The following is a 12,716-nucleotide window of genomic DNA, read 5'->3' as shown; positions in this document are numbered from 1 at the left end:
TCAGAAATTCAAACCTATTTATCCATATGTGAGAAATATAACTCAGTATAATTTTCTGCTGGCTGGTTGTGACACGTGCATAATGGATCCGATTTTGAAACAAGTTTAGGTAAAATGGTGTAGGTGTAGGCTTTCTATTGTTTCTCTTCCTTCACTAGATTCATGAAAACCTCGATTATGATAATTACCATGTACTTATTACATATTACTCACTGCAACTAGTTACCGGTGGTATTAACTGAGGTCGATGTCTGAGCAAACCAAACGAACTTTCAGCCGCCAACAGCATAAACTGAAACTCGGAAAACACGTTGCCATTTTTTCTATTCGTTTTTCCCTTCCTCTTGTCCTACCCTACCCTTGCATTGGAATAGGATGAACATCGGTATTGTTGTTATTGCGTCTATCGACTATATCTTCCTTTTGCTGTCTTAATAAAACAAAAAAACAAATAAAACAAAATAAAATTTCGAGAATAATAAAATACCCACGGTCTATAAGCAGCGTCCCATGTGTTTCCATCTAGAGAAAAGAAAACAAACAATGTAGTGCCATCTAATGGCAATAAAAAATAAAGACAAAATTTTAAATTTAAATCCAGCTTAATTGCTTTTACATTCATAAACGGTATTTTTACAATGTAGAAAACTGAAGTTCTCTTACATTACTGTTGGGCCATATCCGTCTTTGATGTAGTAGCCCCTTTAAAATAATTTTTTTTTTTTTTTGGTATTTTTAAGCAGTTGTAGTTTTAGGCATCTGAAGCATTTCCCTATTGCTATTTTTTTAAAATCAGCATTCTTCTTATCACAATCAGTGGTTAAATCCCCATTTCTGGTTTACATATGCCATTACAGTGGTCTACTGCTCATTATGCATCCCAGCATATCACTGGACTGCACATCATCAGGGAAAATGCGCAAATCGTAAATGGGGGAAACGGATAAAACGCGACGGGCGTCATTAGTGCATCTATTTAACGCTAAAGTGCCCATAAGCTTACGCACAGTTACACTACACAGATCGTGAGTGATTGAAGAACCCTGCTGACTATAAAGTAATGGAGTTTTAAGTAAGTGGTTTGCCATTGTTTTGTGAGAACACGAACGATTTTGTTGTTCTGATGCAATGCATCTGTCGCCTTTTTTTTAAGGGAAAGGGCTGTGTATAGTTAAAATAAGAGAAAAATGTGAGAGCGTTGGGCCGGGCTGAGGCACAACGAGGTATAGCCTTCAATTTTGTTTTTAAAATTCAAAAACCTGATTCGGATAGTTTTCGCTATCTGGACACAGTGATCATCGGAGGGCAACTGTTGAACTGAAGTCCTGCTCAAAACAACTGTTCCTCAGGAAACATTATAAGAAGTATGGGTTACGTCCAGCCAATCGTTTGGGGTGCACAAAGTAACCTAAATACCAAGAGGAAAAATGAACCAAGCAAGAAAATTGAAATGATAATTCGACAATTTGGTCACCAGCTGCCAGAACTTTAAGCTGATGGCGAATACTTTTCTGGAAAGTTTTCTGTCACTCTACTCACCTATTGGCATGTAAATGCATAAATGCACGCTAACGGCATTAACATTTGGTGGAACAGTGGGGAACCGGCTAGGCAGGGCGGAGCCTAAAACACATATAAAAACTGTTCTAATACCTCTTAGAAGGTTATTCACGAACCAAGACTTTCGTCACCACCTACTTCCCGTACTGAATCCAACACATTTTCTAGCAATTTGGATGGACATTCTGATTTCGAAAGTGAAAGAATCCAGATTTCAGCTCATATCCTACTTTTCCTTTTTGTAACCAATCAACTTCGAATCAGGTAAGTTATGACAGACTATACCTTAATGAAAAATTGTTTCTGGTTGAGGGAATTAAGCTGGGTTGGCGATCTGTATCAGCAAAGCGGCTGTATCATTTTAGCAAATGATCGTAGGTTAAATTAATGAAAAGCTTTTCATCTTTTACATTAACGAACTTTCCCCATGGCTGCAGCATGTTTACCATATGTCCTTGTTAAAACCATTATTTAAAAAAAAGAAGAAAAAAATGATTAGACGGAAAACTTGTACATTAATAACTATAACCAAACTAAAATAATAATCAGCAGGATGTGTATAGCAGGTATGACGAGACCGCTGTTCTACAGCTTGGTAGTACTGGCCTGGCTGGTCATCAGTCTTTACGTTTCAAATTCATTGTCGCAGCCACTAACGGCAAACCAGAATGATTCTGATTCGATAGAAGAAGTGGAACAATGGTCATACAAAGAGAAAAGACCATTTTGCAATGCTTTTGCAGGTATGACACAATAACTTACGATAGTCTGTTCCTTTATGGTACAAAAATTATGCAAAAGCTTTACCTCTGCCCCTTGATGCTGTCTGTAACCGTACGTCTGCTTCTTTACAGAAATATTTTCATTTCACGTTTTCTATGTCAGAGACCTCAGCGTCACTAAGATACTTGATTGCTATCCGTGTGTGCAGAAATAAATTTAAAATGTTTTGCAGGTTGCGGTCGAAAGAGGTCAATGGAACCTAAGGAAAACAAACATACAGCTTACGGAAAAGCATCCAGAAATCATCAGCACCCTGACACGAAGTTGTTGGAAAATATCGTAGCAAGGCTGCAAAACAAAAGGGCAAACGCTCTCCAATCGGATGACATGGAATATTATTAATGTCCACATTGAATAAAAATAGTCATCCTTGCATGCTGTCATCTCAGAACCCTACTAATATTTCACAGTAGTCTAATGCACAAAATGTTTGTTCTACATGAAACACATTAATTTCCAAGAATTAAGAAAAAAAAGTTTACCTTGAGATAAAAAGGCATAGAGATTGAGCACCGTCAATGAACACATTTACGGGTCTTGCTAAAAGCAACGTGGTTGTGGCAGGGGAGGAACAATACATTCATGTAAGCGATTGAATTTTTATCCTGTGAACTTTGTAGAATGTTCGATAGTGATTTGGAATATCTTCTAAAAACGAGAACGCAGTTTACTTTATATGCCTAACAAGGTTCTTTAAAAATTCATTCAATTACTAATAACTAATGAGAAAAACTGTGACAAATATTCGTCAAACAGATGACATTTTCTCTTTCAATATTGCTGTCGCAGTATCAAACCACGAGTATGGAAATATTGGGACTTTCACTTTTGCATTTACACCTACATTAATTCTTAACTCTTAACATTCAACGATTGGATTTTTGAAGGATGAAATGAATTTTCCATAAAATACCTGGTCTAGAAGCAGGAAGAAGAGGGCCCTGCCTTGGAACAATCTGGCTTTTGTGACAATTCGCAATAATGACGACCAAAAATACAATTGACGTGCTTACCTCAATTCCGCCTTTTAGATTCCACCATTCCGCTTCCGCTGATTAGGACAACTCACCATGTTAGGCCATTTTTTGGCAGTGAAATGTAGATTGAGACGTACAGCAACACTTTTGGACATTGTTTCCGTAACTCTCGTACTTATGTAGATAGACTATTCGAGGAACAGACATCTCATTATGGAAAGAAAAATCAAGTTACGCACTTTAAATAGCCACATCATTTGCAAAATCTGTAGTGGTTACCTCATCGACGCAACGACTGTCACGGAGTGTCTTCATACATGTATTGGATATTACCGGTTTCTTCTATGTGGTTCCCTTTGGTTCTAAGTAATATCTTTTATCTTTCAGTTTGTAAAAGTTGCTTGGTCAAGCACTTGGAAGAAAATAATACATGTCCCTCTTGCAATATCATGATCCACCAGTCCCACCCCCTTCAGTACATCAGTTTTGATCGGACAATGCAAGATATTGTCTATAAATTGGTCCCTGACTTACAAGACAGTAACTATTGGTTTTTTGTTGTTGTTTTCATTCATACTAAGTTTTATTGATGATTAATAGATGAAATGAAACGTGAGAAAAGCTTTTACATGAATCGTGGAATCACATGTCCAAAAGACATGTTGACCAATAATGAACCACTTGGTACCAACAAACCCACAGAGAGTGATGTAAATGATACTGACTTTCATCGATTTGATGAGCAGGTAAATAATTTTTTTTGTATCCTGGCCAACAATCCTTTTCTTCTTGTGGTTAATTTGGAGAGCCATTTCTTACATGTTTCCATTTTCCCATCAGGTGAACATATGCCTAGAGTGTGGAGCAAAACAATTATCACAGTTAGAACGGAGATTTCTTAGATGCTCATCACAGGCCACAGTGACACATCTTAAAAAATTCATTGCCTTGAAACTCCTGGATAGCATTGATGCTTATAGAGATGTTGATATTCTATGCAATGATGAGCTGCTGGGGAAGGACCATACTTTAAAATTTGTGATTTTGACTCGGTGGAGGTTTAAAGAAGCACCCCTAAAGTTGGTCTACAGACCACGGGTGGATTTGATGTAAAGCAAAATTCTTATCTAAAGTCGATCTCGTGCGGAGAATCAAATGGTTCTTTGATTCACCAATGCATTACAATTGTAACTTACAGATGCTTCTGTTAAATTGCTGTTCTGAGTTTGCGTAGCATCGATGTTACATTCTGTCAACGGTGTATTTGGAAGAACCCCATCCAATTTCCTGATGTATTCTGTTTGATATCTCTATTTTTTTCTTGGTATGAATGGTGCGACTAGAAAAATGGTGTGTACAGTCCAGGTATAGTTGTGTTCGATAACATTGTGTTTCGGGGCCAATACAGAAATGGTATCAGCTGAAACGAAGTTTCTTTGCCGATTAAAATCCTATGTATTCGCCTGAATTTGTATGATGCGGTCTTCTCAAGAATTTATTCCATTTCGAAAATATAATTTGACTAAGACAATTGTTCAAGAATTTTTTAGGTCACTATTTCGTCGGAAATTAGAAGGGATTGGCACTTATGCTTCTTTTGCTTTATGCACAGTCCACCAATTGCAGAATAGAACCAGAAGATAATCCTTCAAACAAATTTACCATTACCTATCAGTAGTTTAGATGTGATAAACTTTGAAAATCAAAAATTACTCGTCGAAGAGGACCAACAAACTCCTCCATGCTTTACGTACGGCTAAACATTTTCAGTTATTCACATAGCGCAACTGGAATCGACGACGATCCGAAAAGAAGATTTCATTTCGATTCGTCTCGATCAACAATGTAATAACAGTTCCTCATTTAAAATTTATCACCGATCAGACCCAAATGATATAGACAGGTGGCCAGGTTCGTTACTTCATAAAAAATGAATACAATCACGCATTTACTTTGATATAGCTGATAAGAAGCTCACCAAAGCAAACGCAAAGGGGAACTCAGTACTAACAAAGTAATTAATGAAAAAGTAACTTGCTTAGCAAAGTCACTGTACTTGCGGTTTGAATTTACAGTTGCGTAAGGGGGATGGTAAACGGAGTAAACTGAACAGCCTGTTCCATGCACGCTGCAGCCAATTCCAGTAACCACTCTTCTGCAAACAAAAAAATCATTATAACTAGAAAAAATTCATTTTAACAAAAGATTTGCAAATAAGTAATTAATTAAATAAAAAATACCCTCCTTACCAAGCAGAACGGCGCAAATAGCGACGTGGTTCCCAATTGGGTCGCTGTTCTCCGCACCATCAGTTCGAAAAGTTTGTCTAACAAAGGGAATATTAAATGTAACTTGGAAAGCAGAAGTAATACATTAGAAACCACAGAATTTACCGCTGGTAGTTGCCAATATTATTTCGTTCGAAGTCTTCTTCTCTTATAGAATCTGCCATATCTTTGCGAACAAGAGAACTGAAGATTCCGGCGAATTTCGAAGGCTTGTGCTTAATATCTAAGACATTTGATAGAAATAAACAGAATGTTTAATTATGTCCAACGGGTTTTGCTTCCAATATTGTAAGAAATTTATTTACCTTTGTTGATGGCGTTGACAGTACCGTCTCTCCTAACAGAAGAGACAGGATAGGGCAAGCGAGCCTGTAATGCCAGCCTAGCTTCTTCTATCAGTTTGTCTTGATTCTCGTGAACCCTTAACGCGCCATCAATACGCTGCTTCAATGTGGCAATACTAACAGTAAGACTTGGTATGCTGGGCTGTAAGATGAGGTAGGGATTCAGTATTAGAGATCGTAGCAGCGGATGGGGATACGTTGCAAGCCGGGATAAGATAGAACATAGTGCAATGTTCACTTCAATGCTATTGTTAAGCCATCCATCGATAGACTTGACTAAGTTTTCCAAGAATGGGCCAATGCTTGGTAAACTAGTTTGGTAGGTAGCATTTTCATCCAAATGAACAACCTAGAAAAAAAAGTTAAACTAGGTAACACAAACGTCTAACTCACTTATAACAATAAATACATACAGGCGGAATAATTGGTGCAGAATCAAAGTCATCGTCGCGCATCAGAGACCAGAATTCCAAATCATCTTGAACTTCTTTTGAGAAAAAGCTGGTCTCTTCTTTCAACAGGTCACTTCGTTGTGTGTTACAATTGATGCTGTAATATCCACTGCTCTGTCCAGGTGAGGTTGGGTTTGATTTCATTTCGTTCAAGCACGTTGTCAGCTGTTCCATACAGTATAGGTAAATGTCTGCGGGATTTACTGGTGGGTACTGGGGGGCAGGAGAGGCAACTGTTTGATCCAATTTTTTTTCAGGTTGGTCTAACGTATTGGCGCTTGCAATTGTATCAATTGCAGGTTCTTCAATATCTGAAGTTTTGGAAAGCATGCGAACGGTTTCCCTCATCGGTGGATTTGAGCCGTTATAGCGATAAGTCCAATGGTCGACAGCGTCTACACATGGGCGCATCTGATTGAATTGGTCTTTGAGATACTTCCGTAATTGATTGCAGTCAAAGTCCGAGGCAGAGCAACCGTTTGGCACGGCCTGCTTGGCAGAAGTCGGCTTTCTGTCGTTAGTTGTGAACGCCAAATGACCATACCTTCTGTCACCTTTAAATATGAACATAATTATTAATTAAGCCAGTGATTAAAATAATATTAAAATCAGTACCAGAATCTATGCTGGCTCTTGACCAGCTGCGTATTCGAGAAATGGGTTCATTCTCAGCCGAATTTTGTCCCGAATCTGGAATTCTGTTTTTGTCTAAGGCACGAGTGATACACGCAGTCGGCACAAGAGATAGAAATTTGGCTGCCCATAAGCAGTTTGTGTCACTTTCCTAATAATGAAAAATAAGGTTGTTAAAATTTTCATGGTAAATCATTTTCATTTTAAACCTGTAGAATGTCTCCCCTCTGCGATAGCATGACGTGGGTGCACGGTAAGAGATGTCGCATAGCTAATACCAACATAACATCTTCACAATTTAGTTCGATTAAGGCGTAAAAGAGGTTCAAGGTTGCCAGTCGGATTTCGCTTTTTGCTGACATTCGTTCGACGAGGAAGTCAATAATTGGTTTATCTTCATAGGTGTTAACAAAGAGAAAGCGAACGAAGATTCCGATCAGCCCACGGTGGCGAATCCGCCGGATCATCAGAGTCAGGTAGCACGTTGCAGAAAATATCTCCTTCATGGTGTTCTATATACGAAATAGGTCTTTTCATTTTAGCTTGAAGCACGTTGTAAAAAAGTTAGAGTTACAGACATTAACATAAAGCCACGTATTTGATACGAAAAAGGCATGCTCTTTGCTAACTAAAAAGAAACCAATGACCAAACTAAAAGACAACCGTACATTAGTGAGCGGGCCAATTAATTTCGAGAACTTCGTTCACGAATTATTTCTGCATAAAAAAAATCAAACATCGGGATTAGTAGGGCGATTAATTTTAATTAAGCAAGACTACTTGAGACTTTGTTAGTGTTTCAAGCTAGCTACAATTTTATGGGTACAAAACTCATGTTAGACTAGCATGCTGAGCTAGCAAAAACAACTTCAAACTACATGGGATAACTTTTTCTTGTTTGTTTCTTGAGTTAGTTGTACTGACCACATTAAAAGGCGAGTCGAGTAACTTAACGCTGAGTCCTGTTGAGTCCTATAATATGCACATTTTCATATTTGAATTATTCACACAGCAAATAAGAAAAGTTGCACTACTCAATACGGAAAGTGGAACGTGGATAGAAATGGAATTCAGAATTCCAATTAGGGTTTTGCATCGATGAATTGTTTTTCTAATATAGTGCGAGTATACTAAAGTAACTGATTTGAAATAATTTACCTGAAAAAGCGCCGGACCAAGCACAGGAACCAGGAAGCCTTTGTAGCACATATCCAGTAGTCTTGTGACAATCAGCCACGATGATGTTTCCAGGATCTATGTAAGAGGTATTGCTAACGACCAATTGCAGTATTTTTGTTTAAAAAGAAAAATAATTACCGAATCACAGAATTCCACTGACGTTACAAAATTTTCGACCTCCTTCAAGGATTCGATGTCCAAATCTGACAGCATCCCCGCTTTTTGCACATGCCAAGGGAGAGGACGGGGTAGATCTGAGAACAAGGCACTTAACCCAGTTGCAACGACTGGGCATAGATCTGAATGTAGAGCTATGAATTGGGCTAGTAACTGCTGTTCTTTAGCCAGTGCCATCAGCAGTTTTAAATTATCTCTGGAAGTTTGGCCTTGGGCACCACATTTGTGCAAATTACAGATTAACAAGGTCATCATAGGAAACTTTGGTTGGTCTGCAACAGTGGCAATATCATAAAACAGGTCCAGGTAAGATGGCTCTCTCACAATAAAGACACAAACATAGTAGGACAGTGAGACAAGTATGCTTTCCATTTTTGTGGAAACACATTTGCCTGACACATTTTCAATTTCATATTTTTTAAACAATCGGCTAATAGGTTGGTGAAAGCTGGCATCTCTCAACAGGTCTAATTCTTTATCTACTTTTTTCGCTGCAGCTAATATTGCGTCTATTGCCTCTGCTGCAGCAACTAGCAGACCATCATGCTTATTTTCGAGGCTCCAGGCACAAACCTGTAAAATTAAATGCAAAATAATGATGTTGAATCCTGTATGAGTAGTCTACTCAACCAACCATTGAAATAATGTTTCTGTTGAGGAAATGGTCCAGGCATGCAGATGGTCCTGAAATAGATTTTCTCTTTTCAACGTCTTTGCCAACTAAATTCACCAAGTGTTCCAGATGACTTGTAATGATAAGTTCAAAATCATCCATAGGTACGGTGTCACTCTGCGAAATGAAAATTTTTGATAAATAAAAACTAGGGTAAGTGTGCATGTCTTACATCATAGCTGGATATTGTTTGCTCCAACTGTGTGCAATGGTGCCGGTACGTCTCGAAACAAGCATCATTATCATCTCGTTTGACCCGTGAATTCTCTCGGTTTTCAACCAAGTTTGTCTGTCGTCTTCTAAAACTACCCGTGGAGAAACTGTTCCGTATATAATTCATTTTAAACTGGCATCCACACTCTGCCGTGCAATCACGTTCACTGCATAGATACCGATTCTACTTGTCGCTTTTTAATCTTGTCGCACATAAATTGACGCAATTCTGTAAACATTCACTTACTATGGTTAAAACCCCTAGAGTAAAAAAATACATGGACTGTATAGATAGAATAACATGTTGGCCATCTAGTGGGAATTTTTTCACTTACCGGAGCAGTTGTGCTATGGTTTACTTTATTGTACATGGCCGGACAGGTGCCCATTGTATAAACGTGAGTGGGGTTTTGATTTCGAACCATACGTTATTCTATTTTTACTTCTTTGTCAGTCGATCTATTTGACACTTACCGTTTGCCTCCTGTTACCCTGTGGTCAGTCGTATAAGGATAATTTTATAACTTAGCCTAAGATTCGACATTCATGAAGGGAGAATGGCTTCATATGAAGATTTTGGTTCTGACACTGATGAGGAGCTATTAAAAGATGTTGTTGCCCTTCCAATACACTCTGAATGGAATGAGTTTTCAATACCATCTCAGATTCAGAATCAAGATTCAACTGGGATGGAAAACTCTGTAGAGCTAAGTGCAACACGTGAACAGTGTTCTCAGCAAAGAGTGAAAAAGGACTTCAATGATATTGTATTCAGTTCGGATGACTGCCTTTCAGATATGTGCAGAGGGCAACAGTGTTCAGTGATTCAAGAAGCATGGATTGCTGGTAAGTGTTGGTTTAGAAACCAACATCTTTTCAACTAAAATTTTTATTTGAAATAGGTGGCATGGGAGGTCAACAAGTGAAGCAGCTTATACACAAACTTTTTAGTGCCAGCCAAAATCCCCACCTCTCAGCAGTGTATCTCATGTACCACAGCTATGATTTCTTTAAAAACAAACCAAATTCATTAGCTTCCTTTGGTAAAATTAGAAAATCCTTCACATAAAATCTTCCAGTTAAATGTTGCACCTAATCAATAATAAATTTTATTTATTTTAGTTGTTGATCAGTTTGAAATTTGGTTGGATGAATTCCACAAAACTAATGGCTACTACCCCACAGTGCAACAGCAAATTACAAAAGAAGCTGTGCTAGCGGTTTCTAGGCAGAAAAACGGAAAAATCGTGAAAAAAGTAGTCAATATGTACCGTGGGGTACATTACAACACACAACTAATTCCAATCGTGCAAGACTTAATTGAACGACAAGAATTTGCATCAGCTTGCCGGTTGGTTGTTGCGCTCAACCTCTTTTGCCAATTTACGAAAGAGGATTTTGTACTTCCATTGATAGTCCAGGACAAACTATCTTTAGCTGAAGAATATTTAAAGAAAGATCGTAATATGCAAATTGATGTCGTTTCGTTCTTGGATAGCCACATAAAACAACCATGTGAAATGCTCAAGGAAATTTCGTAAACTGACCTACTGTTTTTTTGTTACTCACAGTTGTATACTGAGGAAATTTCTTGTGTTCAAATTCCACGTAGAAAAACGTCGATTCCTGATGTAAACTATGGAAAGTTGACCACAAAGAACGTGGCCAATCTGGTGACTCGTTTGGCCAAGCGTTTTGAGTTAGACAAGAAATCGCATCCTAACACTACATTAAGGCAAAAGATAGGAGGCCTTCGCTATTTGGTCCATAAAAAATACTTCGAAAACTCGATCGGTAACACCCATAAACAACTTAATTTCTATATTAATTACATTACTAACTAAAACTGTCATTATTCGTTCTTAGATGATGAAAACTGGACAGAACTTGTGGAACTCGCAGTATCGGATTCTGTAGAACTTCAACTGGAATTGGTTAGCTTTAATATGTTTAAGTTTCATAGGCTGTATATAAGACCTTCTTTTCTTAAGATTCGACAATTAGCCGGCGTTGATGATGTGGTTGCGACCAAATACGCCAAACTCTACGCCATTCCGGAAGACCAACTTCCCTATAATTTCATTCCAGTTGTGAAGTCGAAGGATGACGATCAAACTCAGTAAGAATTTAAACGTGATTCATTTAAGAAACTGGTCAATTTCGTACTCTATCTAGGCTTGGAACTACCGATTTAAATGACTGGACGATAAATAGTAAATCACAACCAGAATTCTACTCATTATCGATGCCATTCGATCTTATTCATTGGATCTGCTCTTGGGAGAAAGTCAAACACTTTCTTGAAATTGTTTCAAAAGTAAAGTAACGGTGTAATCGTAAAGTTACCTAAAGCAGTAAGTGTGGTCGCTAATGTTCTTGTTATTTAAATTTATATCACAGGCAAGTGTGATCGGAATCGACGTTGAATGGCAACCCAGCTTTGATGCCCAGCTTGCAAAAGCTGCAGTGCTCCAAATAGCTACACACAATCAAATTTTTCTCCTAGACGTTTTCTCATTGCGAGAAGAAAAAGACTGTACCGCTGCAAAGGGCCAGGAATTGATTCGGCTTGTATTTGGGAATCCGCAAATTCTAAAGCTAGGATTTGGTATAAAAGAAGACCTTCATGTTCTTTCCAGATCATTGCCAGGTTTAGAAAATGTTTCAAAATCTTTCGTCAATTGGATTGACATGAAAAACTTGTGGACACACATTGAAACAAGATACCCATCATTTGTCCCTACTACCGGTGAGATTTGCTAATTTTCATTCGTGCATCTTCTTTTTTAGCCGATTGTCTTTACATTTTTTATCTTAGCGCCGAGCGAAGCTAGCCTTCAGGAGAAACATAATGCTCACAAAGGTTTGAGTGGAGTAGTAAACTTGCTGTTCGGACTTCCATTAGATAAAAAGGAGCAATTTTCGGATTGGCAAAAACGACCTCTACGCAAATCACAATTTATCTATGCAGGTATTGATTTTAGTACTTCTAATAGTTTTTGGAGTCATAATAACGGCATTTAAAAATTAGCCCTCGATGCGTTCTGCCTGTTAGAGCTGTACGATTATCTTCAGAAACGTGCTGGAGCCCTAGAAATTAATTGGTGGAATCTTTTGAAGAAGTTGGGTACTGCTCGTTATGTTTGAACTCGACAAATGACAAACCGTATCATTTTCAAACGAAGCACAAATTTTGTTTTCACTGAAATGTACTAGTCGTTTATGATTTATTGCTTCCGTATTTTAATTGTGTATTCGTTACACAAGTCTGTCAATTTTCAATCGACACTAAGATTCCAATCGCTCTGATTTCTGTCTAATAAAGAAATGTGTCTTTTCCACAACGACGCGTGATTCAAAACATTTTTACACTAGTACGTAGAAACCTTCTACCTGCATTTTTCAACTCAAAGAATGTAGAACAGGTAAAAAGAAAA

General features: G+C 38.0%; 4 protein-coding genes across 5 annotated transcripts in view; 2 read left to right on the top strand and 2 right to left on the bottom strand.

Annotated features, from left to right (window-relative positions):
• LOC130704004 (all trans-polyprenyl-diphosphate synthase PDSS2-like) overlaps positions 1 to 12,716 on the bottom strand; it is a 40,437-nt gene that overhangs the window by 397 nt on the left and 27,324 nt on the right. The gene's annotated exons all lie outside the window — the stretch shown is intronic.
• LOC130704013 (polycomb group RING finger protein 3-like) lies at positions 3,402 to 4,746 on the top strand. Its single transcript, XM_057525485.2, has 4 exons — positions 3,402 to 3,639; positions 3,708 to 3,860; positions 3,921 to 4,066; positions 4,161 to 4,746. Exons 1-4 carry the CDS (start codon positions 3,534 to 3,536, stop codon positions 4,431 to 4,433), a joined length of 678 nt encoding a protein of 225 aa, XP_057381468.1. The 5' UTR covers positions 3,402 to 3,533; the 3' UTR covers positions 4,434 to 4,746.
• On the bottom strand, positions 5,148 to 9,554 carry LOC130703996 (FHF complex subunit HOOK-interacting protein 1B-like). 2 transcript variants are annotated; one of them, XM_057525465.2, is made up of 12 exons: positions 9,239 to 9,554; positions 9,028 to 9,183; positions 8,355 to 8,966; positions 8,196 to 8,291; positions 7,962 to 8,009; positions 7,247 to 7,549; positions 7,020 to 7,188; positions 6,366 to 6,958; positions 5,914 to 6,301; positions 5,714 to 5,831; positions 5,570 to 5,646; positions 5,148 to 5,475 (listed from the first exon to the last, which is right to left on the bottom strand). In XM_057525465.2, exons 1-12 carry the CDS (start codon positions 9,404 to 9,406, stop codon positions 5,390 to 5,392), a joined length of 2,814 nt encoding a protein of 937 aa, XP_057381448.1. In that variant the 5' UTR covers positions 9,407 to 9,554; the 3' UTR covers positions 5,148 to 5,389. The 2 variants fall into 2 exon arrangements, with proteins under 2 accessions (XP_057381448.1, XP_059352461.1); XM_059496478.1 differs by lacking the exon at positions 7,962 to 8,009.
• Positions 9,677 to 12,626, top strand: LOC130703997 (exonuclease mut-7 homolog). The gene is made up of 10 exons (XM_057525466.2): positions 9,677 to 10,125; positions 10,182 to 10,322; positions 10,402 to 10,816; positions 10,892 to 11,073; positions 11,146 to 11,213; positions 11,271 to 11,398; positions 11,455 to 11,596; positions 11,680 to 12,028; positions 12,098 to 12,250; positions 12,311 to 12,626. The coding sequence occupies exons 1-10, from the start codon at positions 9,837 to 9,839 to the stop codon at positions 12,424 to 12,426; spliced, it is 1,983 nt and encodes a 660-aa protein (XP_057381449.1). The 5' UTR covers positions 9,677 to 9,836; the 3' UTR covers positions 12,427 to 12,626.

This window comes from Daphnia carinata, chromosome 8 (genome assembly GCF_022539665.2).
Source record: "Daphnia carinata strain CSIRO-1 chromosome 8, CSIRO_AGI_Dcar_HiC_V3, whole genome shotgun sequence".
Taxonomy (NCBI): domain Eukaryota; kingdom Metazoa; phylum Arthropoda; class Branchiopoda; order Diplostraca; family Daphniidae; genus Daphnia; species Daphnia carinata.
Note: the sequence above shows the minus strand (reverse complement) of the source record. Positions and strands in the feature narration are given on the sequence as shown.

Excerpts from the sequence above, each read along its gene's own strand:
- LOC130704013 (XM_057525485.2), top strand. The coding sequence starts at position 3,534 with ATGGAAAGAAAAATCAAGTTACGCACTTTAAATAGCCACATCATTTGC. Across the intron at positions 3,640-3,707 it reads CACGGAGTGTCTTCATACAT|TTTGTAAAAGTTGCTTGGTC; the intron begins GTATTGGATATT and ends TTTATCTTTCAG. Across the intron at positions 3,861-3,920 it reads GGTCCCTGACTTACAAGACA|ATGAAATGAAACGTGAGAAA; the intron begins GTAACTATTGGT and ends GATGATTAATAG.
- LOC130703996 (XM_057525465.2), bottom strand. The coding sequence starts at position 9,406 with ATGAATTATATACGGAACAGTTTCTCCACGGGTAGTTTTAGAAGACGA. Across the intron at positions 7,189-7,246 it reads AGAGGGGAGACATTCTACAG|GAAAGTGACACAAACTGCTT; the intron begins GTTTAAAATGAA and ends TTTCATTATTAG. Across the intron at positions 6,959-7,019 it reads AAGAGCCAGCATAGATTCTG|GTGACAGAAGGTATGGTCAT; the intron begins GTACTGATTTTA and ends TCATATTTAAAG.
- LOC130703997 (XM_057525466.2), top strand. The coding sequence starts at position 9,837 with ATGGCTTCATATGAAGATTTTGGTTCTGACACTGATGAGGAGCTATTA. Across the intron at positions 11,399-11,454 it reads AAGGATGACGATCAAACTCA|GCTTGGAACTACCGATTTAA; the intron begins GTAAGAATTTAA and ends TACTCTATCTAG. Across the intron at positions 12,251-12,310 it reads ATCACAATTTATCTATGCAG|CCCTCGATGCGTTCTGCCTG; the intron begins GTATTGATTTTA and ends TTTAAAAATTAG.